Source organism: Triturus cristatus, chromosome 1_2, assembly GCF_964204655.1.
Source record: "Triturus cristatus chromosome 1_2, aTriCri1.1, whole genome shotgun sequence".
Taxonomy (NCBI): Eukaryota; Metazoa; Chordata; class Amphibia; order Caudata; family Salamandridae; genus Triturus; species Triturus cristatus.
Genome location: NC_140580.1, coordinates 904,778,602 through 904,805,563, shown reverse-complemented (window position 1 = coordinate 904,805,563; position 26,962 = coordinate 904,778,602). Strand labels below are relative to the sequence as shown.

General features: G+C 42.1%; 1 protein-coding gene across 1 annotated transcript; it reads left to right on the top strand.

Annotated features, from left to right (window-relative positions):
• Positions 1 to 183: 183 nt before the first annotated feature.
• B3GALT6 (beta-1,3-galactosyltransferase 6) lies at positions 184 to 24,972 on the top strand. The gene is made up of 2 exons (XM_085609632.1): positions 184 to 289; positions 21,317 to 24,972. The coding sequence occupies exon 2, from the start codon at positions 21,728 to 21,730 to the stop codon at positions 22,733 to 22,735; it is 1,008 nt and encodes a 335-aa protein (XP_085465758.1). The 5' UTR covers positions 184 to 289; positions 21,317 to 21,727; the 3' UTR covers positions 22,736 to 24,972.
• Positions 24,973 to 26,962: the final 1,990 nt, after the last annotated feature.

Below are 26,962 nucleotides of genomic sequence, written 5' to 3'. Positions count from 1 at the left end.
TTTTTTTTTGCCGACTATTTCAACATTAATGGAATTGCTTTATTGACCTAATATTTAAACATTATTTCTAACGGTTAAGGGCAGAAAACTGAAAAACTGTATTTCTAGACACCTCTTGCAGTCTTTGAACAAACAGTTTCCACTGCACAGATCTACATAGACTGGGTAGTCCTCTTTCTGTTTCTGCTGTCATGCCTCCTTGCTCCATCCCCAGCCATCGTAGAAGAAATGTTAACAAGATCAGGGTCTGTGTAAGCAGCTGGAATCAAGACGCAAGATCACTTTGGGGGTAAGGATTCTGGAAGGGCTGTGCCCTAAGGGATTCGTAGTTTTGGTAATTTCTTTAGCAAACTGCAGATGGTGGGACAGGCAATAGAACAGAGAAAGGTTTGCCTAGATCCGGCAGGCAGTCATTGAATTAGAGCCAGTGCGACGCGAGAGCTTGGGTCACCAAGATGGATAGAATGCATAGAAGCAGAGGTTTTATCAATTGCCTGTGTGTGTCTATGCCACGAATGGGGTAGAGATTTAGCGGTCTGAAGGTTCGCATTCCCATACATGCCAACATTTTAGAAGACGAAAGGGGGAGATATAAAAAAAATTGGCAGAATGCATTTCTCCCGTTAACTGCTATTGAGGCCTGAATCCGGTATTATTGGCACGCATGCAGCTGCAAGTTCGGATATCAGAAATGTAAATACATGTTTTTTTTCCCTACCTGTCAGGAGCACGGAGAAAACGCTCTGGCAGACAGAGCGAGCTTGACAGCTATGTAGTACTCTGATAAGGTGACTAGATTTTCAGGACCAAAAAAACGGGACAGCGCTTGTCATAGAAAAATGACTAAATGTTCGCACTGGTCAACATTTAGTCCCATTTCTATACAATATATATATATATATATATATATATATATATATATATATCTTCCATAAGAAGAATCACTCCATCTCCGAGTGATGCACAAGCCCATCCATCCCCAAAACAGGTTTCTTTGTTCACAGCATTTTACTTGATATATGTATGTGTTTGTGTTCTGGATAGCCATCTGGAACACACCAGAGCAGTACTGAGCAAGTCTTTGATTTTCATGCTACAGAGGTGTGTGCATAAACGAAACTCCTCTTTTGCCATCCTGGGGTGTGTTGCAAGGGGACCTTTGCGTTACTGGCCTTGGGTGATGGGCTCTACTGCAAGATGAGTGAAGTTTACGAGTACTTTATTGTACAAATAACCAACACAGGCTCCAGGAATGTCTGGAGCAGAAACAACGTCTGAGCGTGTTCGATATCAACTGTCAACGGACAGTTGGCAGCTGATGACATCACAGCTGGTACGGAGTCACAGCTGGGACACAACATTAGCAAAGGTAGTCAGGTGTCCACGCAGGGACATAATTATGGAAATCACAACACATCCTCCCTCCTTGGGAAAAGTATAAGGGTGGGAAAAACAGGGAAAGGAGGGAAAGGAAGGAGAAGGAGGGAAGGCACAGTTTACTCACAAATGTAGTCTCTAAACTTTGTCGGTGGGCCTAGAAGCCTACCAGCCCTGCTTGTAACTACAGGTTCAACATTGCCCTGTGCTGGTGGTGTGGGCAACTTCCGTCTGACTCTTCCCGGGGTAGCCCGAGCGGATGGCCTGTCAACATGCCCAGGGGTGGCGTTCGCACTCTGGCTGCCCGTGGGAGTATGCTCCGTGGGAAATTCATTGTCGGAGTCATAATCAAATGCACATTGTTGTGCAGATTTGTACTTCTGTCCTTGAGATGTACCATTGACAAGTTCCTTGAACGTGGAAGAAGAGTTGTCATTAAAAGGGTGTCTGAAGGATGAGAGATTGGAGAAATACCACACCCTTCCGTCACTAAGAAGTGCGGAATTGCAATAAACTTCACGGACCAAGAGTGGAGGTGTGAATCTATCCTGACCCTTAGCAATATGCCCACTTCTCTTTACTTTGACCATGTCTCCTACTTTGAGTTCCACTGGTTTACTTCCATGTCTTTGGTCATAACTTTCCTTGACCGCAGACTGAGATTTCCGAAGCTTCTCTAGGACCTGTTGAGTCGACCAGTCTACTCTCTTTACGGCTTTGATCCAACCCGCATTGTCCTTTGTTAAAGGGGTTCTTCCTCGCATCAGTTCAAAAGGGCTGTGCCCAGTAGTTTCGCATGGAGTTATTCTGTACGCCCAAACAGTCTTTAGTGTCTCCTGTCTCCAATTTAGGTTATTGCTGTTAGCTATTTGAATAATCCCTTTGATAACCCTGTTGAATCTTTCAACAGCTCCATTTCCAGCTGGGTGGTAGACAGACGTGGTTTTGTGAACAATATTATTCTTTTTGATGTAATTCTTGAAAATTTCAGAAGTAAATTGAGTGCCATTATCACTCCCAATTTGTTTGGGCAGCCCCTCTCGAATGAAAATTTCATCCATGAACTTAACAACGTTTGACGCTTCAGGGTTATTAGTAAATTTTACTTCTGGCCACTTTGTAAAGTGGTCAATCATAACAATCACGTACCACTTTTCTTGCCCATTGTTTGCTGGACCCATTATGTCCACTCCAATTCTTTCCCATGGCATACCTGGGCTGGGAATGGGTTGTAGGGGCGGTCTGAACGTTACCTGTGCTTTGTCCGAGTTCATGCAGAGGGCACACTCCCTTACTGATTCCTGGCCACCAATACATGTTTTTTACTCTTCCTTTTGTTTTTACAATACCCAGATGCCCTTTGTGACAAAGTTTGAGTAATTTGCTTCTTATTTTGTAGGGTGGTACAAATCTTCCGCTTCTGAGGAGGAACCCGTCTTCATATGATAGTTCATTTCTCACCTCCCAGAAGGCTTTGAATTCTTCAGCTTGCTTGAGTTTGGTGACCCAACCATCTTTCAACATGCGTATTACTTGATTCATAGTACTATCCTTGTCTTGTTCCATAAACCACTCTTCCTTAGATATACCACTTGTTTGTTCAAGTACAGTTGCGACGGCGATCTCCTCCAATTCGGAATTTTCTTTGTTGCTTGCTTTACCTACTGGCATCCTGCTTAGGAAGTCCACTACTACGTTTTTTTATTCCTGGAACGTACTCTGTCATACATGAAGTCAAATAAACGTACGAACAATCTGGCTAATCTTGGGGAGGCTGTGTACAGACCTTTGGTGGTGAATACTTTTGTTAGAGGTTTGTGATCAGTGCACAAGGTGACTTTCCTACCCCATACAAAGTGCCTGAAATGTTCCAATGCCCACACGCAAGCCAGGGCTTCACGCTCTATTACTGAAAAGTTCTCTTCTGCAGGAGTGAGAGAGCGTGAAGCGAAGGCTATAGTATACTCCTCACCCTTAAGAGTCTTTTTGGGTGAGTACTGCACCCAAACCCTTGTTACTTGCGTCTGTAGTCACAACATTTTTTAATGAAGTGTCAAATCCTTGCAGGGGTAGAGCGGTGCACATATCCTTTTTTATGCATTTAAACATTTTGTCACATACTTCCGTCCACTCGAATTTATTCTTCAATTTTAGAAGTTGTCTGAGTTCATATGTTTTGTGTGAAAAATTCTTTATAAACTTCGGAGAAGTCCACCATTCCCAAGAATGTTCGCAGTTCATCCTTGTTGGTGGGCACTGGCGATTCCTTTATCGCTTGCATCAGTTCTTTTTTAGTGCTTATACCATCCCCCGTTATTTGGTGCCCCAGATAGTTGACGGAGTCACTCGCAAATTTACATTTGAGATGTTCTGCTGTTAACCCTTTTTTAGCCAGGATCTCAAGCACTTGCTTGACCCTCTTGTCATGCTCCGCCCCGGTTCTGCCCATGACAAGGATGTCGTCCTGAAAGATTAAAATGTCCGGAACTCCATCAAAAATATTATGCATCAGTCTCTGGAACATGGCCGCCGCTGAGGCGAGGCCAAATGGAACACGTGTGAACCTGAAACACCCAAAGGGTGTTATGAACGTTGTCAGTTTTTTGTTGTCCCGGTGAAGTGGTACCTGGTGATATGCCGATTTCAAGTCAATTGTGGAGAACCACTTAATTCCCTTAGTCGTGGCCAGCATCTCATTGATTTTCGGGAGTGGGTACTGCTCCACAACTATGTTCTTGTTTAGATCGCGAAGGTCCACACAGAGTCTCAACTTGCCATTTGACCGTTTTGCGATAACTAATGGTGCAACCCACTCCGACGCCTCTACCGTCTCAATTATTTTTCCTTCAAGAAGTTTATCAAGTTGGTCTTTGACTTCATTTCTTACTGCAAAAGGAACGTTCCTCACTTTTTGCATAACAGGGGTAGTGATTGGCTTAAGTTTAATTTTATGTTGGTACCCCTTCAATGCGCCAACCTTTCGGCTGAATACTCGCGGAAACTCATTCAGTAAGCATTTTGCATAATCATCGTGCTCTGTTACACTCAAAACAGGATCCGTTCTCCTGGGATCTAGAATTATTCCCAGGTTCCCCTGGTCCATCCATCCCAGAACTGATGGACCAATCCTGGACACGTACAGTTTCCCTGCGGACTCCCTGCCTTTGTATGCAAAATTGAGTTCTCTGTAGCCACACACATCAATTGGCTCCCCTGTGAATGATTTTATCACTATGTCTGGTTTTTTAAGATGTTCATCGATTGTCTCTTTGAATTTCTCTGACCAAACCCTTTCATTCACTATTGTATAGGGCGAACCGGAGTCTGCCACGATGCTTATGTTAACTCCTCCTATGGTCATGTTGCAAACTGTTTTTTTGGTTTTGGTGTAGTTCATTCCAGTTGCTTTACCATCTTGTTCATCTTCTATGTTGAGTACGAACATGTTGATATCTTCTTCATCTGACATGCCTTGTTTTTGTTCATCGCATACATCTACAAATTTGACTTGCCTTGGTTTCCGTTTGTTGCATGCCTTGAAAAAATGTCCTTTAACTCCGCAATTTGAACATTTTACTTTGCGCGCTGGACATTTTAAATCATTTGCCATGTGTGATGCACTTCCACATCTGTAGCATCATCCCCAGTTCCTTGTTTCGTATATTTTTTATTTGAGGTTTGTATCCCCCTTTATTCCAAGTCCTGTTTAGTGTTGACTTTGTGATCGCTCACTTTGCTCACATTTTCACTGTCCTTCTTTTCTTTGTTTTCTGTAAGAACAGCTTTAGCGCAACGCCCTGTTAGTTCGGCTTTGCGTGCAATATCGATGATGTTTTGCAGGGGAAATTCCCCTTTGGCCCATAGGTTGTCCTGGATATTTTCGTTGGAGCCCAGCATTACGATTTGATCTCTGATAAATTCGTCGTGGAGTGCACCAAATCTACAATTAATTGCCAGGTTTTTTAAAGCAGAAACAAAGTCATCTATTGATTCATCTTTACCCTGTTTGCGATGAAAACATTTGTAACGATCTACCCCTACGCAAACTGTGGGTTTGTAATAAGTGTTTAAATCATCTATTGCATTTAAAAATATGTCCCCTTCATTTTCAGCTCTAACTTTCTTATTAATTGAGTTATAAACCTTTATACCTCCTGCGCCTAAACAGTGCATTAACATTTTGTATTTTTTTCGGGTTTTACCTCATCATCCTCCTCCAATGTCGAAATGTAGTTAAAAAAATACTCCCTCCATTCTTCCCACTTAAGAGTCGGTTCACCACCTCCACGCAAGAAGGTTTCTGGGGGAGACAAGTTCCAAATACAACCTGATGCCATGTTATATTAGACGTAAAATGTTGAGTGGTACAACATTTTTTTTTTAACGCAGGTTAGTTTGGGATGCACATACGCAATAGATTTCTCAAAGTTACAGACTACTGATGAATAAATATTTTCCAAGTGTAAAACGGTAAGGTTTGGGGATCTTTTAAAATTTTCGCCTTTTATGAACCCCTCCGATTTTTATTGTGTTGAAACAGTTGCAGACGGATCCTTTGAAGCAGTAGGCAAGCGAAGATGATGAACAGGTTAATGCTCCATGGATTCAATTTCACAAGTACATTACAGTTTTAATTCGTGTAATTTTCAATTTCCTTGTGAGCGCGACTTTTCTATTCAATATAAGGTTACCTTGAATGTGCGCGTAAAGCTTCCAATTGTTCTCCCTCACGAAACTCCTCTGGGCTCCGTAATGCGATCGCGCTAGTCCGTGTCTACACAGATTCCTGAAATGGCGCTGACGCACGCTACATGTAGACTAGAACGCTGACATTTTTTTCACTCAAGATGGCCGCTAGACGTTCAATCCTTGCGTCAACGTTGCTATGTCAGATTACATGTGTCGATGACGTGCACAGCAGCTGATCGTTATTTCAGTTGGAAGTCTGTTGGGACAGTTTCTTCACCTCAAGCTGTTTCTTTCATAAAGAATGTACCTTTGTTGTACTCACAATTTTCCAGGTTGTACGGCATCCACGTTATTGCTCAGACTCGCGTATTTTTGATTCGGGTGAGCGTTTACACCTCTGTAGCAGAGTAGGAACGAGTGTCCAAAGATGAGTGCATGGGCAGATCCACGATAACCAACTTGAAGTTTTAAAGTTGAATCTGTCCGCAGTTACTTCCTTGAATTTACACGCGCAGACTTCTGATTACTCGGTACAGCAAAGCAGTCCATCAATTATTTACTCATGCAGTTCGTCTTAGAATGCAGATTTAATTTCCTCACCAAATTTTTCACTGACCTTCAATGTATTTCCTTCAGCGATTATTTAAGTTCATATTCCGTACCATTGTCGTATTATTTTCTGCATCAATTTCACAAATTTTCATGCCACGAACTTTTCATCTGTTTTTATTTGTGCTGCTTCGTGGGTTCCTGCGTTGGTGCTCGTCGCCACTTTGTAAAGTACTCACGCAAGATGAGTGAAGTTTACGAGTACTTTATTGTACAAATAACCAACACAGGCTCCAGGAATGTCTGGAGCAGAAACAGCGTGTTCGAGATCAGCTGTCAACGGACAGTTGGCAGCTGATGACATCACAGCTGGTACGGAGTCACAGCTGGGACACAACATTAGCAAAGGTAGTCAGGCGTCCGCGCAGGGACATAACTATGGAAATCACAACATCTACAGAGGTTGATCCGCCCTCCCCCCACCCCCCCCCCCACCGTTAAATCCTGCAATGTTGACTGAATTAAATCAGGCAGAAAAGTAGGAGACTCTTTCAAATAAAACTCTGTCCCTGGTGTCACAAGAGGGCCGTTGTGAATGTAAGCTTTCACAGCACAGTGGGAAATATCCATGCAGACCCGACCATCTCTCAAAACCGGCACATTTATTCATTTTTACAATAAGTGTTGAGATGCTGGGACAGTCATTGAAAAACCAGGTCTGTCTGGGCAATTCAGGACGTTTGGTCACCCTAACTACTGGTAGTGCATACTCCAAGACACACAAGTGCAGTCCCCGTTGGCTGAAGCTTGCAGAGGAATTGGGTTTTTGCAGGAATCTAAAGGCAGGAGACTAGTTTTGAAATCGGTAGTCCCCCACCTGAATCGGGATGGTTGGCCTGTATGCATTCCTCCACGGAGGCTGCCAACAAGAGAAGATGGAAAACTTTGTTTGCCACATCCATCCTGGGCATGCTGCACAAGGACTAGTGGTAAAGCATGCTTCGCTACCTTTTCAGTTTCCAAAGAGTATGAGACTAATTGGCTTTATAGGGCGATTACATTGAGATCAAAGGAGATTTCATCCTACCCCTATGACTGGGATGAAGACATTCCTCTGAGGGAGCTACATAAAAGAGGTACGCCGCGTAAAGTTCTGAACTCAGCTGCTTGTATGATTTGCCTATGAACCACCGAACTGTAAGTTTGACTCTTTAACAAGGGTTTTTTTTAGGATCATTTTCGGTTTAGATCCATTCGTCACGTTTTCAAAATGGAAGGGTTCTCTTCCCCCTTGCTACTAAACAATCCCTTATCTGTCGGCGATTAGTGCTGCTCCACATAGCAGTAACCTGGGGCTCCAATTTCTGTGGAAAGCTGCATAACATTTTCAGCACCACCCCCCTTCCTTCCTTTCTCTAAGTTCCCTAGTGAAGACATGTACAGCCCAATTTCTAATTAATGATTGTTCGCCTCATAATCCGATATAGAAATTATCTGGAGAGCGTAGCATCTATTTTCAGTTGAGACTTGTTTTCTTTTCAGTCACCCTCCTCTGCCCCCTAAAACGAGCATCTGTGTATCGAATTGTGTGTAGGTTTATGATTAGAGCGCCAGCGCACAACCTTTTTTTTTTATTGTATTTTTTTTTTCTGTTTAGCAACGCTTTATTGATCAAGAATAAAGTATTATGTTGTCAACCGTGTCATTAGAAGCAGAACATTTCAGACAAACGAAATTTATTACAATGCCCAAGTAAAATATGAAAAAAAGATTAAACTATATGACAGAAAACATTTCAATATATCAATCATCCAGAATGCCTAAAATTATCTAAAGATGGGTGTCACATAAAACTAAATAATGAAATATGCATATTGATACAAGCCATGAGTTGCAGAAATATTAAGAATCATTAACGACCTAACCTGACAACAAATACATCACCATTCCAATGATACCAGTGGAATCCATAGCAAAACGAATATGGGATTAATAAGAGTCAGTAGGGAGGTTCATGAGTGATAACCATATAAGCAGGATTTAAAATGTTTTCCACCTGAGGCTTACATAAGTAATACGTTGAAGGAGTCCAAAAAAGAATGTGTTTGCATTGTGAGACTTGTGATGTAAACTGAATCAATTTTTTACTACTGCACACTTTTAAAAAGGACCAACAATCACATTTCCTCTTTTGCAACAAAATTTAAAAAAAACTGGACTACGGGTTCATCATATGCATTAAACTACTTTTTCAGGATCAATTTGGTCTTTATGCTGTTTCAGAAAAGATCCACTGGAATATAATGCTTTACAACAGCTCCTTACACCTTAGATTGTTGTACCAGATTGTTTTATCCACGTGAGAAGTTTTTTTTTGTTTTAAAAAAAAAAAAAATTATTGAGCAGCTAGAATGGGCATACGAACATAGGATAATCAATGATCAAGGATAAAAAAACTTATGAAAACATCAAACAAGATCTAATAAAAACCTTGATTAATTAATAGCATTTAGCTGTTATGCTTGATACTAAGCAGGAAACCGGTACAAAAAGTGTAGCATACAGTCATTTCTAAAATGTCAATTCCAGAAGGATACAAATGGTGCAAAATACTTAAACATAGAATATATAGACAACCCTACATTATAGTTCTTATCGTTACCCTTGGCCAACCCAGAAAAGATGTGCATATTTACTAATCCTGGACTTCTTATATAGATAAAGTGTCCTATGCTAAAGTGCTAAGTGCCGGACATTAATTAATCATTATTAAAACATTTCCAGTTTCTAGTAAACTTTTTCATTGCCCCAACTCTTTTAGCGTAGGCCTCTTCAAACTTTTTTGTCCTTTTCATTTTATTCACCCATTTTAGATAAGAAGGAATCTCCTCTGATCTCCAATTTTGAAGAATTAGGGAGCGGGCTACTAAAGAGCAGATCGCTATATAAAATTCTTCGGCTTTAGACAAGTCAGATCTTTTTGTTGAAATACCAAATAAAGCAACCTCAGCTTCAGGATCAAGCCTCTTGTCAATAGCCTGACTTATTGATAAAAAGATTTTACGCCAAAATATTTACAGTTTAGGGCAAGTAAAAAAAATATGAAGCCAGTCGCCCCCCTTTTGAAGTTGGCATCAGAAGCATTTATTTTCAACTCCCGGAAAGCGTTTATTTAAAGCTTTTGGAGTAAAATAGGCCAGCCAACGGGATAAAAACGCCATCCTTTTGAAATTGGCAGCTCTAAGGGCCTTACCTCCTTACTGGGCGATCTGCACCCATTTCTGCCTCGAGAAGGAGCAGTTAGTTTCATAAGTTATTTTGGCCAAGATACCTTCAACCAAAGACGACTCTTCGCCCTTACTCAATAAAGCATACCAATTCCCCACTCCTTTTAATTTTGCTTTATAAAGGGCATTAGCCAGAGATGATGGTGACCCGCATTCCGAAAGACTGTATTTATTTATTAAATTTACAATCTGTAAATATTCCAAAAACCCCGTCTTTAATTGATGACTAGACCTGTCCTGGACCTCTTGCCAGGTGATAAGTTTCCGGCTTAGAAAAAAAGAGCCCAAATCGCCCAATCCAGAATCTCTCCATTTTTTGAGCTTACTAGAATGAATTTGTAACCCAAAGATCTTACACTCTTCCAATTTTAAGTAATAAAAACCACCGGACCCTACCAGTTTAAAACAAGACTGTAGTCTGTCGGAGAATTTCCGAATAGTCTTATACCTGGTCTTTTTGGGTAGTTTAACTATTTTTAAAAAAATCAGGACTTGGGAACCTGCTTCATGTATCATTCTGTGATAGAAAAACATATCAAGCAGCCCATTAGGATCCAATAAACGTGCTGCGAGATCCATAATCGCTGCCATATAATAAAAACGAATATTTGGCAATGCTAAACCCCCTTGAGCAGTTCCCAACTGCAATACTCGCAACTTGACCCTGGATGCTTTCTTATTCCAAACAAAATCCCTGATCAATGACTCAATTTCTTGAAAGAAATTAGAGTTGATCTTTAACGGAACATTTATAAAAAGAAAAATTAATAAGGGGAGTATTGACATTTTAATTAATGCTACACGGCCAATTAAAGTTCAAGGAAGAAGAGTCCATCTATCAAGCAACATTTTTATTTGATTACGCATAAATAAATAGTTCAAACTAAATAGTTGATCGAACTGATTAGAAACATAGATACCCAAGTATCTAATCGGTTCTGTTTTTAGGGCTTGAGATTTAAGATTTAAAGGCAAAAAATTACAATCAGCGTTCATTACTAGAATCTCTGTTTTATTTTGATTAATTCTATATCCACCAATCTGTTCAAATTGACCAAATTCAAATAGAACAATGATCCAAATTGGATTTATCAGGTCGTAGATATAAGATTATATCATCTGCGAATAGTTTTAATTTCGCCATTCCTTCTATTGGTGCTTTGATTTCGAGGTTTTCACGAATTATTATTTCTAGGGGCTCAATAAAAAAAGTAAACCAAATGGGGGACATCGGGCACCCTTGTCTGGTTCCTTGATTAATATTGATTGTCCCTATCGCATTGGCAATAACTACCACCCTGGCTTGGGCACCTTGATAAATATTTTTCAACATAGTAATTATCTGGGCCGGGAAGCCAAATTTTTGCATACCAAGAAATAAAGCATCCCAGTTTACCAGGTCAAATGCCTTTTCGGCATCGACCATTGAAACCAAAATTGGTATTTTGTTGATAGAAACATAATCGAGGGTCTGGATTAAAAACCCGGTATTTGACGACATCGACCTCCCAGACACAAAGCCAGACTGGTCAGGGTGGATTAAAGCCTGGGCAATCGGGGTAAAACGTTGGGCCCATGTTTTCATCAAAATCTTGAAATCAGCATTAAGAAGGCTGATTGGCCTATACGAATTTAAATCTTTATGATCTTTCCCTTTTTTAACAAAACTAACGATGATAGACTCCTTAAACCTCGGGGGGACAATGCCTCCCGATTTAACAACATTGAATAATTTGACCAGAAAAGGAGTCAATTCTTTAGCAAAGATTTTATAGAATTCAATTGAGAGCCTGTCTGCTCCACAGGCTTTCGCCCCAGCTATGGATTTGACTGTGTCTAAAATTTCTGTATCCCAAATATCACTCTCAAGTTGATCAACTAACGGGGCAGGTAAAACAGGAAGATTAACTTCATCAAAGTATTTATGAATAAGATCTACCCCAACCTCGTATTTGGTGGAATAAAGCTGAGAGTAGTGATCCATAAATGCTTGAGCTATACCTTCTTGATCTTTAATAATATTTTGAGTCTTAGAGTCAGCGATCTCTGTTATTAAAGCTTTTTCCTGTTTAGTTTTTGTTTGACCCGCTAACATTCTGCCCACCATTTGACTCTCCTCATATACTTTTTGTTGGAAAGTTTTAGAACTGTTGATTTCCTCAATTTAAAAAAATTATTTTAAGGCTTCCTTCGCCCTTTCTAGCTGTAAAACAGCATCTCCCCTCCCCACAAGTAGAGTATCTCTCAAATTAGTGGCATGATTTACCGCCTGTTGGAGTTGATTGATCTTTTCCCTTCTTTCTCTTGACTGAGCAGCTGAGCATGCAATCATCTGTCCTCAAATGGCTGCCTTAAACCCGCCCCAAACTGAAAAAATTTCTGCTGAGCCTTCATTTAAATTAAAAAACTCTAGTATCCACTCCTTGGTTTGAGCTACCCAATTGGGATCTTGGAGGAGTAGACGATCCATCTGCCACCTGGATTGAGGCTTAGCATCCCCCTTCGATCTCAAACTCTAGAGAAATTAAAGAATGATCCGAAAATGGGTTAGCGCCTATAGTGGTATCTAAGACCTTAAGGGATCGTGATATAAGAAAAAAATCAATCCGAGAAGCCATGTGAAATTGTTTAGAGTAACAAGTGAATTTCGCAATGGTCGGATTATGTTGGCGCCATTGATCCACAAGTAGATGTTCCTGTTTTAAGGCTTCCAAGACTTTCTTTGTTTGGGGTTTAAGTTCTCTTTTATTTTTATTTGAGGTGTCTTTTTTCAGCTCTTGAATAAAATTGAAATCCCCACCCAGAATTATTTTTCCCGGGGCCCCTCTGAGTAGCTCACTGATTTTAAGTAGGGCTTTAGTATCATCTACTATCGGGCTGTAATAGTTTAAAAAATTTAAAGTCGTCCCGTTTAATTTGGCCTCGACCCAGAGCCAGTGCCCTAGGGGGTCTCTCCGAATTTGACCAAATTCCCAAGGAAGACCACGGCAAAAATAAATCGCAACCCCTCTTTTAGCTAGCCCAGCAGAGGCAAAAAACACATGCGAAAAAAACCTGGGGAGATATAATTTAGGAGAATTCGTTTTCAAATGGGTTTCCTGAAAAAATAATACCTGGGGCGTACAGAATACTAACCACCTTATTAAAGCTCCATATTTAGATTTATTTAATAACCCGTTAGCATTAATAGAGATAATGCTACACGTATTACTCATTTTACCCTGATTGTGGATAAATAGAAGTAAAAAAAAAAAGCATACCAAAATTAAAACATTTAAACACTCCCATTTTCTCAAAAGCTTCTACGACAATGCCCCAACTTCTGATCATTTTACTGCTATTCTTTTTTTACCCTCCCCACACCCCCCTTAGACCCCTCGACCCAACCCCCAGAAGATGTCTCCCATCACGCTAACCACCTCTTACTACCCCTGACGGTTTTACTGGGTGCCATGCATCTACACCCGGGGTAACCCCCCCCCCCCCCTCCCAGCACATGAATAATAGAAAAAAAAGAGAAAGGAAAAAAGCCAAAAAACCCCCCCAGAAAATAACAAAAGAAACAAACGGAGATAGAAAAAGGCTTACGATAGCTCGCTTTTATTAAGACAATGTCTTCATTATGAACTGGGACTGTAAATTTCCTTAAGAAAATCCTTTGCATCTTCGAAGTTGGTAGACATATGAAATCTCCCCTTTACAAGTACACGCAATTTCGACTGTTGTGCAATTAATGCCTGAGCACCTTGAGCTTTAAACAAAAACAGCAATTTAACAAATTCTTTACGTCTCCGAGCAGCCGCGGGCGACATATCAGAAAAAATTCTACAATTGGAGGTCTCATTAACCCGGAATTGTCTCTGCTGGATGGCTTTGGACAAGATCCTCTCCTTTATTCGAAAGTCAGCAAAATTGACTAAAATAGTGAGGGGCTACTCATACTTGGCAAGGAATGAAATGGAACTCGATGGGCCCTGGTGATTGTAAGATCCCCACTAAACTCTGGGAGAACTTTATCCTTAATAAAGGATTCTACCCATTGCGATGTCTGTGCCCCTTCAATTCTCTCCGGAACTCCCACTAAACGTAAGTTTGAACGCCAAGAATAATTTTCCAGCTCCTCGAGTTTCATTTCTAGAGTACTTCTGTCCTTTGTAGCTTCTCGGACTTTGCTAGACAATCCGGTTATCTGATCCTCCAGTTGGGAGATCCTGCACTCTGCTTCCTGTATTTTAGCTGGAAAACCGGCCACGGCCTCTTCTATCTTTCCCAGACGAAGATGAAGAGAAGCAATTTCATTTTCCTGGGACCTTTTCATATCTCTTATTTCATCCAGAATAAGATTGAGCATCGTTTTAATATCGAGCTGTCTTGTTGAGTCATCCATCTGAATTGCTAGAGGGTCTACAGAATGTACAGGATCTGAGCCTAAACTGGAAGCAGTTTTTTGAGAGGTCTAATAACTTCCGCACCTTTTGGCTATGAGCCGATTGTTGTAGCTGCTCCCGGAACCCAGGGGAAGATACAGGATTAATATGAAGTAAAGACTGGCTGAGGACAGGCTGAGAACGTGCCGGCTGGATGGATTCTACTGCAGACACTGGCACAGGTGCAGGAGCGAAATTGAAGGAATCCACATTCAACCCTTGTAATAAGATGGATGAAGTCAATAAGTTTTGATCTTGAGGAGGCGCTAAAGAGACTGAGGAGGTGTCCGACGAAGAAGGTGAACTGAGATCGAGGGGGGGCTGGCAAGGGCTGGCAAGATCCGTAGCCCGCATCTGAGATGTATTAGGCGGGGAAGGAGCCGAATGCGTTAACTTTTTCATAAATAATTTTTCCCTCCTCTTTACTACTTTTGGCAATTGCAACCACTGCGGAATTATCCACTTTCGGATCATGTATCCCATCGATTCCTTTTGTAGATGCCGTAGGGGAGATTCTGTGACCCAGGCTTACTCGGGGACACTCGTCAGTAGGATCATCTCCAGAGCTCTCAAAACTACAGTTATGGTCAGGGCGATTCCCCAACGGTCCAGCTTTTCCTGTCCCAGAAGATAACGTTTTTGCCTGAGCCAGAGCCTGACGGGTCTTTGCCTTTAGGCCAGTTGCCATATCGACTTTAGCGGTAGAGTTATTTTGTCTATTATGTCTCCCCATTGCCGACTCCAGCAGTGTGAGGCAGGTAATAGATTACCGAGCGCGACTTTAGGCGATTTCTCCGTTTTCTAGCGTGAATTCGCCCTTAAAAGTTCAATTTACGCCACTTTTCACCGCTTCCCACCACTTTCACCGAGCTCCAGCGGTCCGCACCCCACCTTTCCCCGTCTCCTCACCTCCACTTCTTTCTACCGTGGTTTACTTCCTCGTACTTCTTAACAGCTGAGGCAGTGAACTATCAGCATTCACTTCTGGTCTGGTCTAGCATTAGGCATTAAGTATACTCAGCTGCAGGAATACTGAGGCATGTTGCATTTCTCCACACTCCACCGCGGAAGAGAAGAAAAACAAGCCATCATTGCACTATGGTCCAGTCCGGTCTCAACACCGCTCAATATCACTCAGCCCTCCGTGTTATCTACTCTCCCGGGTCCTCTATTGGCAGCACGTGGAAAAAAGAACTTTACGAGACCGCGTTATCTTCGGCAGTCGTCGCAGACGCTAGAGCCGCTGTGAAGCATCGCCATCGCCAGGGGCGTGGCCACCAGAAGCTAAACGGAGGCGTGTCTCTCCGTCATCACCACCTCACAACCTTGTATTGGAGTTTAAAGTTCTTTGAGGAAATAACTGTGTTGCATTTCTACAGTAGCAACGTAGAGAATGTCGCTGCCAGCTTAAAATGAAAAGACCTACTTATCCCTCTATCTTTTCTTCAAACTGCTGACCAATCTTTTATTTTATTTTTTATTTTACAGAGTTTTATATAGCACGAACTTGGCCCGAATCGGGTGTCAGAGCGCTTTACATAGCACCAGTTGCATTACATGAGGACACATTCATTTTTAGGTCTCGCCTACGCAGCGTGCATGCACTGCATAGGAGACCTTTAGGAATCGATCCAGTTTTTGGCCCCAAAATGTTGTTTTCAATGGCAACGTATGCACATTTGGCGATTCCCTTGCGGGAGCGAGCTTGGAAACCATCTGTTTGTAATTAACAGATGGTTCCTGCTCGCTCCCGCAAGAGAAACAGGCACAGGCCCCCTCCTCTCTCCACTCCCCTTGCTGCCTCCTCCTCTCCAAACTTTTTTTTTAACTTTCAGCGCGAGGCACGCAAGCTTGTTGCACTTCTCTCTGATTTTACGTGCTCGTAAGTGACGTCAGTTATGAATCTTTAAATGACAGGTTTAATATTCCCTCCAACAGTTCGTGTTCATCAAACATCTGATCCCCCCAGAGCCCGGCAATATTCGTTCCCAGCAGCGGTGCCCAGGACTATCTCGAGGTGCCCTGTGTCCGGCACGATTAAGTCATTGAGCCTCAGTGTTACTTCATGCTGGGACTTGTAGCCCCCGGGCAGTGTTGTGGGATAACTTGAACTGCAAGGACCAGAATACAATCAAACAAGGCAGGATTGGATTCGCCCACTTACACTGGGCATGGAATCAACTTGATTTCGGTAGGGACTGGTCAGTGGTCTCTCCGGCCTCCAAGTACAGGGCTGCGACAAGCGCCATCCCATGTGGGAGAGTCTCCTGCTACACCTAAAGCGCGTCCAACGTGTGTGGATAACACTCCAATGGCAGGTATAGGCTTACAAATCTAAGCATGTAAAGCCTTTGGCCACGCATCCAGCACTATCTGGAGATGTCACGCATCACCACCAGCACACTCCTCTCGGGCTTTTTTTCCCAGTTTTATACAGCGCGAATACGACCCAAAGATTTTGAGGTGCTTTACATTAGGCATGGGGAGATTAAGTAATTTGCCCAGAATCATAGGATGATGAGCCGACACCAAGGTCACCCAGCTCCAAAGTCGGTAGCTCTAACCTTTACACCACGTTCATTTTTTAGGAGGCAGCGGGAGAATGCCCAGGATCACAGGAGAGTGAGTGGATTCCAAGACTCGAACTTGCTTCGGATCCCTAGCTCTAAAACCGACAGCTCTGGCTGTTACACCACATACTCAATCTGGTGTCCCTCTCGTTCTCTTCACCGGGGGCTGCCCCCTCTTCTCCTTCCCCGCTCCCTCGTATTCAGTCGAGTCGGGCTTCTCCTCACCACCGATTCCCTCTTCTGCTCAAGACCAGCTTACCCGGTCTCCTCCCGCCCGTGGCAGCTCCCCCTCCTGCCGCCCTGACAGCCTCTTCCTCCCCGCCAAGGGCCCCTCCCCTCTTCAGCTGTGAGCATACTGTTGCGCTTTCAAGTCCTGGGAGAGCAGAGGGATCCCTCTGCAGGGAGCAGCCATGAACGTGGACAACGAGGATGTCCTGCTGGAACTGGAAGGGGTGTCCGAGGATGGGGAGACGGACGTGGACAGAGAGATCGGTGAGTAGACGTTACCTAGTCTGGTGTCTTCTACGGTGCTCTTTCGCCGAGGAAGGTAGTCCATAGGACTTGGAAAGCCTGTGTGTTGTGGCACGTCGGTCTTTCATCCCAAATTGGTTCAATTAAAAGTAGTAGTCCGCAGTGACACGAACGCCGTGCTGAGCATCTGTGAAAACAGGCACGGAAACTTTGGAATGTTCCACACCGCACTATTATTTTCTCGTTTTTGTATCTGCTACATGGTGGACACGCCCAAGGAGTTACGGGAAAAAGACCCGGCACTTCCAGAATACTCATCATGGGAGCTGTCTTCCAAGGAACAGCGACAGGGTTTCACGTTTTATCTGAAATATTTCCTTAGAGAACAAGCATTGGCATAGCCAATAGGTCTCGCCTTTGGGACCTTGTAAGTTAGAAAAAAAAAAACCTGAAGTGTAAGACTTCACATTTACATTTCCTGCATCCTAAATACGAAGTAAATGTAAACGTGATGTAATCTACTTAATTTTTTTTTTTTACTTACAAGGTCCCAAAGGCGAGACCTATTGGCTATGCCAATGCTTGTTTATCTTTTGTTGGGCACAGGGAGATTAAGTGATTTGCCCACAATCACAGGATGTTCAGCGTCATTGCCGAGACTCTAACCCAGTTCCCCAGATTCAAGGTAGACCGCTCTAGCCGTTATATTCTCTGTTTTTCTGCCTGTGTTTGGTGCACTTGTTGTTCATGTTTGCACAGATCGGTTTGCGCAAACACTTTCACTGTCTGTCATAAATGTGTTCTTTACAGCACAAGAGCTGTTGCTCCTGGTTGTTCATTCTAAATTATTCAGTCATTTGTTTAAACAAGCTGGATTTGCTTCTTGCGCGTTGTTGGTCAGCTCCAGGATTTTTTTGGGATGGTGCATAGTAAACTACACCAATGTGAACTGTGCCCCTCTACCTACTCCTTAGTTTTTACCATGAATTATCATTGTTGTTCACCTTTACACCAGGTGTCATGGTACATCCTGCATATTGGTTTACTGCTACCCATATTCAATGTTATTGGTATGTTTTTTTTAATGAATGGAACATAACCTATGTTGTCTGTTCCTCTCTTCCATTCTTGACATCAGGTTTTCTTTTGAGATTAGGTTCCGGTCATCGATATACTTGTATTGAATGTTGTAATTTGTGGGTTATTGCCTAAGGTGATGAAATGTCAATACTGTTTTAATATAATTGTAACATGTTCAGTCCTCGTTAGACACTTTATGAATGTGGAAAAACGTTCAATTTCGTGCCTCATTCTCTCTATTTTATTACTTAAAAATAGAACATTGTTTACCTACTCCAAAACCTCTTTGCTAAAAGTGGCATTGGGTTTTAGTTCTGCAATGCTTTTTAGGGGGACCGAATGTGTATTGCACGCTGCATCTCTGGATAAAATGTATGAGTCTAAAAGTACAAATTCACTAATAATATATGCACCATGTTCCTGTTGATTTCACTAATATTGGCTCAAGAATTGCCTGCAGCAAACATCAAAGTATGTAGTCTCTCATATCTTGCAAAATAACCATACAGCGTGCCAAAATACCCATACAGTGTGTCTTTACAAGTTAAAAACTGTCCTGATTTGGAAATGTGGGTCATTTTTTCAGCTACTTTGTTTGCTAGTGGGGACCACTTTTATGTTGGTTTCCAGACCTATTTTTTTGTGCCAGTCTGACTCTGACAGTCCCAGCAGTACAAAGTACTCAGTAGTTTATTCAATTCTATTAATTCCTTGGACTTTTCTCAGCAGTACCAGCAACATACCCAGCAGTAAAATGATACATGCGAGGATAACATGAAGCTAATTGACTTCTCCAAAGTTTCCAGGATTGTCCATTCCATGTGTGATGATCTCATCCACACAATGATGTTTCTTTGCGTGCACATATCTGGATTACTAAATTTATTATCAAATAAAAAAGACTACATGCAGCAAAAATTGAAATTAAAGAACAAAATCTGGATTAGATGCATTATTCACATGGAATCTGGCAACATGAGAGGTCTGCTGACGGGCAGTAACTGACTACAGTTAATCTTTACTGGCACCAGGACTCCTTTGCCAGTATACTGGACCAACATACCAGTCTCCTGCAACCTGCTCCAAAATGCCCTCCATTTAGGTGCAGGCAGCACCCCATCCCTGTAAACACCCGCAACACTATCCGTCCATTCCTGCAGGCTTCTGGTGCACCGAGTGCTTCTCTCCATGTTTGTGTCACACTGTTCATGATACTACTGCCCACTCTCCATTGCTCTCTTCATTCTGGCTCCAACATCAGGCCTTTGCAGGAGTTCTTCCTCCCATACTCCTATTATAGTACTCCCTCCTTGATCCTGTAGCATTCCATTCCTTCCTTTCTGGCACCTGCAGCACTTACCCTTTTTGCCCCTTCTGCTCCCCAACCTTTACATCATTCGACTTTGGCACTTTCCTTCCTTCCGGAAACTACAGTGCTGACTCCCTTTAAGTGCTTGTAGCTTTCCCTACCTCAAGAGTAGTTCAGATTCCAGTGCGGTCTCATGTGGCACTCCTTTCCATCGCTATATCTGCCAACTGATACCATATTATAAAGATGAATTTCAACTTGTTTTGTCAATATCGCTTGGTATAATGTGCTTCATACAGTGAAACTACAGGTCCCAGGATACCTCGTCCTATTCGTTAAACAGCACTTACTGAAATATACTCTGAGTACGTGTACTGCTATGCTTTAGACTTTTGGAGTACACTCACCACTCTGCCTCATGGATTCCAGGTCATCCTTGAGTCTCCAATTGTGCTGCCTTTTTAGTTCTTGGCACTTGAATAACATTTTGAAACATCAGCATCTTTTGAACATTATTTCCGAATCAATCTAAATTACACTTATTCCGTGCTGTCGTATTTCCACAGTTTGCAGGCACTCTCCTTTTCCGCACAAAGGTCTGTATTTTGCCACAGTAAAGCTTCATAATTAGTCTTGTCTAACCTACAGTGACAGCCTTGACTTGGTTATCCTCTGTCACCAGTTTATGTCCTTTCAGGCAGCTAATTTCTGAAATCTGGGAGCCTAGGGATAAAGGTACTAAGAGAAAATCGAGACTAGCTCTTCCTAAACCACAAGAGAGTGTCGCAGCCCAACGTCTGGTGAGTTTTAGAGCTCAGAGTTTCAAGGATTGAGCAGCGAGGGCTGGCCAGGGGTAAAATTTAATGACGCATGTGAGGTTCACCTTGAAAGCATAAATAAGCTGTTCCACTTGAGTATCTCCCGGGTTGCTACCAAGGCATGTTTTGCCAGACCCAATTGGAGACACTCAACTCGTTCATGCTAAGCTCAACAGGTGGCACAGTGCCATCCCCCAAGGTGACGTTTTTTTAAATTTTTCAGACCGGGCAATACTGCTTCGTTCTGGACAACAGACGCCCAAGGCATAGGAAAAGTGCTGGCAGGTGGAAGGCAAAACCTAAGGAAAATGTAAAAAAAATAAAATGAAAATCCAGGAAAAGGCATCTCTGAATTATAACCAGAAAAGAGATGGCCTGGGAGAGAAGAGTAAGCAGTGGGGACCACGGCTGTCTTGTTATTCCACCACTTCACGTAATTTTGCTATAATGTGAAATATATTCAGAAGCGAGTATCAGAACACTAAAGATAACTACAATGAATTGATTAAAAAAGGTTTTCCACTTTCGAAAAATAATGACCATGGTTTTAACACTGGGATAAAAAAAACAGGCAAAGGGAACCTGATTAAACTACAGTTGCTTATATTTCTTACAAAACAGTATTGTTTTTTTCTGCATTGGACTTTGCTAATTGTTCAATACTCTAAACAGTTGAATGTGGTAAAAGACTGCATAGAATATTTTTTCTGCTAATTATTAAAACATTTTTATCTTGCAGTTCTCCAAAACATCCTGAGTCGAGTTTCCAGAAACAAAGGGGGGTTTCAGTACAAAATACAGCTGAATCTGACCTCATCCCCTATAAAACGTTAACATGGGAAACGCAAGAGGAACATACTTGCTGAGTGTTTTAATGACATTGTGACGTGTTTTTGGATAAAATATGGCCACATATAATAAATGTCAGCATTGGGAGAATTTGTAGTTTTTTGCATGACAACTGGTCTGTGTTTTTTACCATGATGTCCATGAAATGAACAAATGTTTTTGCATAAAAACGTGTGTGTGTCGCTTGAGCATTGGGGTGTATCCCTCAAAGACTTGGATCTTATTGAAGGACTTGGGAGTCATAATTGAAAAGCATCAGCATTTGCACTAGCACGTGGGTAACCTAAAGAATAAGTCAACCATGAATTTCCTACGTTTTTTCTGTCGCCACAAAACTGCATTAGCTCTGGGTGCTGTAGCTATATTTGTGACCGCTTTGTTATACCTTGCCAAGTGTGCATCAGAAGACCTGACTGGGCCAGGAAGTCCAAATCGTATTTCTGCTCACCATCGCGATGGCGGTGGCCATCCTGCTCTTTCTCTGCAGTCAGCCTTCCTGGCTGTGGTCATCGCCAGTGGACCCAAATATGCTGAACGCCGTGGTGTTATCCGCAGCACCTGGCTTTCAACATCCTCTGCTCCTGGACCGCCTGATGTGTGGCGACGTTTTGCTATTGGCACTGCAGGGCTGTCAGCAGAGGACCGCCGGCAGCTGGAAGAAGAACAAATGCAGCATGGGGATCTCCTGCTCCTTCCAGAACTCCATGACTCCTACGAGAACCTGACCATCAAAGTCCTTCAGGTCTACACTTGGCTCGAAAAGAACCTGAACTTCAAATATGTCTTCAAAGCGGATGATGATACCTTTGCACGGCTTGATGTTATGCTGCAGGAACTGCGGGCCCAGGAGCCGCACCGTCTCTACTGGGGTTTCTTCTCCGGTCGAGGGCGGGTGAAGACTGGTGGAAAATGGAAAGAGAGTGCTTGGGTGCTGTGTGACTATTACTTGCCATATGCCCTTGGGGGTGGCTATGTGCTTTCTTGGGACCTGGTCCGCTACCTGGCTCTGAATCATGACTACTTTGGCCTGTGGCAGAATGAGGATGTTTCTCTGGGTGTGTGGCTGGCGCCCCTGGATTTGAAGCGGGTGCACGACCCCCGCTTCGACACGGAATACAAATCTCGCGGTTGCAGCAACCAGTACCTTGTGAGTCACAAGCAGAGCCTGGAAGACATGCTGGAAAAGCACCGCAGCTTGGTGCAAGATGGAAGACTTTGCAAGGAGGAGGTTCGACAGAGACTTTCCTATGTGTACGATTGGGAAGTGCCACCTTCGCAGTGCTGCCAGAGAAAGGATGGTATTCCTTGAATTCCCTGACAGCCACTGCCTGATCTTCCCCTCACTCAACTATAACTAGTTGGGTACTCTGAAAAATTCCAAGGTTGAATTTGCTTAGATAACCTACTTTTGCATTCTCATTTCCACACTACCACAATTTACGAAGAACATAAAATGGATATATAGCACCAACGAAAATGGTGGTGTGGATTCTTCATCATTGTGGCATTAGTTGACTGCTGCTGAGTATGCATTATATTGGAATCTGTGATTCAGAAGTGCATAAACCTGGACAAAAGAGACTGTGCAGGCACTCTCACAGGGGACGTTTACAAAATATTTATTATTGCACCGTGAAGCATTGTCCAACCAGCAACTTGCTTCGTACTGACTATACATCTAATTCCTGTACTTATATTTCGATGGCAGCTACAAGTCAGGAAGAGAACTGTTTCATAATAATGTTTTGGAGATGCCACCTCCAGCAGGAAGTTTTCTTTTTTTCGTAAAAATGACCTTGCACGTAAATATTTAATGGTATGTTTGCATTTTGATATACTGGAACATATAATGTGTTATAAATTCGAGACCTGCTAACGCTATAGTAATGCTATAATACAATACTTCGTAATAGTTTTTCAATTTTTTTGTTTACAACGGTCTTTAAAATCTTACTTTGAAATATTGGTTTTTATTTTTGCTGATTATAACAGTAAGTTTTCAGCTAAAGTGAAAATCATGATATCCGTTTACTTATCTCAGTATTACCTAATCCTTCGCCACCTCCTGCACTTCATCATGCTTCAGCACGTTCGCCTTCTTCTCGCACTAATCTTTCTTCCATTCTGCCTCATCTGCATAATCCTGAATGGTCTCACTGGTTTCCTGCCTATTTTACTGGTCCATTGCTCTCCTGCTAGATTTAGGCTATACTAAAAAATCTGTACATACATACATATTTACCCTTACTTGCTTTAGCAAATATTGTCTTTTAGGCTCCTAAACAGGTAAGGAGCGTTCTTGTAGGGATATGTCCTTTATTTTCCATTGTATTTTAGGTGCATGCAAAAGATGGTTAAATGTAGGCAGACTGTTACATGTAAGCCAGTACTCTTAATAACCTGGCTGAATAGCATTCTGGCCTGACCTGGGCAAGCAGTTGACATTCATTTGCTTACCACTACACTCCAGTTTGGACCTAGCCATATGCAAATTAGTTGTGACCCTGCTCCTCATGGAAACAGGAAACAAGCATCCTGGGTCAGGTTTCGGGATATCACCCCTTATCAGCGAGAGTAGCTTGAATTCTGTGGCAACTGGTCCCAGGGTGCTTGTTTCTGGTCGAGGGAGGACCTGGCATTCAGGCTGGGCTGTTCCCATGAGGTGCAGGGTCAAGACTGATTTGCATATGGCCAGATCCAACTGAGGTCGCATGGTGAGCAAAATAATTATAGATTTAACACAGATCCCTTGACTGGGGGTGATTGTTTGAAAAGTTTTAGCAGTCCGTCCATCATCTTGTTGTGTTTGCTTGACATCTAGTAGGGACCGTCTTCAACAGGAAAAGGGGTGGCAGAAAAGAGTAAAATGGGAACTACTTAGAAGCACAAATGGTGGGATGGCATCAAGTAGCAGTTCAGGGCAATAAAAGGAGATGAGTAGGACAATGTAGAGGTTCATGGTAAAGGGGAATGGCACTAGGTTGCAGGGTAGGGCAGATTAACTGAAGAATGGGACATCGCTGATGAATGTGCTCTATTTGGGCGATGTTGAGAACAGAATGAGATTGAAACCAATGTTAACTTAATATTGAGGTGTGGATCGCGTAACCCCAACAATATACCTTGCTATGGTATAGCTCTCAGGCGCAAGACTAGTACTGCTCATCATCCGTGACACAGTGCACCCCCAGTTTATATATCCCCAGTTTGTTTATGGTTAACCTGTGGCTGCAATTCCATAGCCCCTATGATAAAATACAAAGGGGAATTGGCACACTCCGCAGCCCCTGCAAGGCGCAGCGACCACCACGCAAGCTGGTTGGGTATACTTAGGCATAGTCCCCGGGAGACTGTTCTCAGCTCATAGACAGAGTGGGTGCCCACATACCCTAGGCTTACACGCTCAGAAGTCCACACAGGGCGCGATTGAGCGCTCTTGCTTGTATGTCTATATCAATTGCATTACCAGATGTGTTGTTGTATGTACTATTATATAAATGCCAATAAAAAAGGTTTTTAAAAAAAACTTAACATTGAGGTATGGAACAGAGGCTCAAGTGTATTGCAGTATCATTGAGTGGCAGAATGTTTTCGACTTGCTAGGCAAGGAGGGCAAATGCATGGGATGAGAAAGGAGTAAATGGAAGGTTCCTTCTTTCAAAACTGCAATGCTTGGTTCTTTTGCACATCTGCGCCACTCCACCTATTGCACCTGCTTTAAGTCAATAGTGTGTAAATGACCCCGGACAATGATACCCTTTGCTGTGTTAAACCCACAGTACAGTATATTGTTACTTTTAAAGCACAAAAGCCATAGGTCAGTTTCTCTTCAGTGAATTCATTGGTCGACTAATGCAGAATCACTGGACTTATCATTTTTACAACACACATTTGTTTCACTTTGTAAATCTAATTTGAGAATTGTTCCTCAGGCAAATGCAGTAGCTGTTACCTTTTTATATTAAGACAATGTATGGAACTTTAGAAAAAGTCTGTGAAATGACACAAGTAGTACTGGTATATATGTGTGTGTGTGTGTGTGTATGTATGTATGTATGTATGTATATATATATATATATATATATATATATATATATATATAGATGGTTGTCTATGTACAATCCCATCAGTTGGATAGATCTGCTGCAGCCAAACAGCACTGACGAGCTTGTAAAAATATTTCACTATACAAATATGTAAATACTCGGGTGTGTTTTTTAATGTATACGGCGTAGATGCAATGATGTGTATGTGATTCTTAAATAAGTTAATAAATGTTGTAAAAGTTCTGTAGAATGTTAAATGCAAACTCTCCGGTGTCCATAACCCAGTATTAACTCTCTTTGATAATAAATATTGGTGTTAAATTTTAACCATCAAATAATGTGCCGCAGTATAGACTCAAAGTCTAAATGTTGATGCGGGTCAAATAAAATGTGAGAACTTAACTTAATTGTTTTATGCATTTTTCCATTTTCCAGTCATGCTATACAAACTGAAGAATTTCTTGCTTTTGATTTCTTTTTTTTTTTGGGGGGGGGGGGATGTGTAAAAAAAAATATACAGCTCTCCAAACTGGTGTAATTTAAATCACCATCAGGTTCTAGGGCTGCTGTATTCCAAATATTCTGCCTTTTTTCCAGTGCATAATGTTTGATTATCTATTTCCTCCACTATAATGTGGCATTGGATCTTGATGATTCAACTCTCGCTGGTTTGGAGACCCATCAATGGGTTCCGAGATCAGCTGCTACTGCCTGCACCGCGGTACAAAGAGACAACTTACACCTGGGATGTGAAGGTAAGGATCTTGGAGGTGGCGTATTGTGTGTGTGTGTTTATGTTTATATTTATATATTTTTTAAAACCACGTTTATAGGGACATTTTAGTTAGAAATGAAAAATTTCAAAAAACGTAGAAATTCACTGGAAAAAAACAAAGGTTGCAGGGACGTTATCGTTAGGCTCAGATTACACTTGTACACAACCAGTGAAATTCAGCAGGTAGATACCTGAGCTAACTATAACTTACACCCTGCAATGCACTGCTTATGACCTCACATATTACATCACTCTTGACATGGTCAGTGATATCACTGATGACATCTCAAATGATATCACTGATTACATCATCCAGTGACTGAGTGTATCGTAAACTTTCTGAGACTGTAAGATGTATACTAAGCTACAGTATAAGTTAAATTATTATTCTTCTGAACTAGTAATTCGTCATACTGAGTGGCTGTTTGACTGTATCAGTGTGTGAATGGATATCTGAGTGCCTGTATGGGTGGTTGAGGGGCTCTATGGATGTGTTAGTTGGTATGTGAGTAGCTGTATGGGTGAGTGAGTGGCTGTATGACTGGCTTTATGGGTGAGGTAATAGCTGTGTGAGTGGCTGTATGGGTGAGTGCATGCGTGTGTGAGTACCTGTATGGGTGAATGAGTGGGTGTGTGAGTTTCTGTATGGGTGATTGAGTGGGTGTGCGAGTGACTGTAAGGGTGTATGAGTGGATGTGTACGTCTCTGGTTGATG

Bases quoted from the DNA above. Each gene is read 5' to 3' on its own strand.
- B3GALT6 (XM_085609632.1), top strand. From the start codon at position 21,728: ATGAATTTCCTACGTTTTTTCTGTCGCCACAAAACTGCATTAGCTCTG.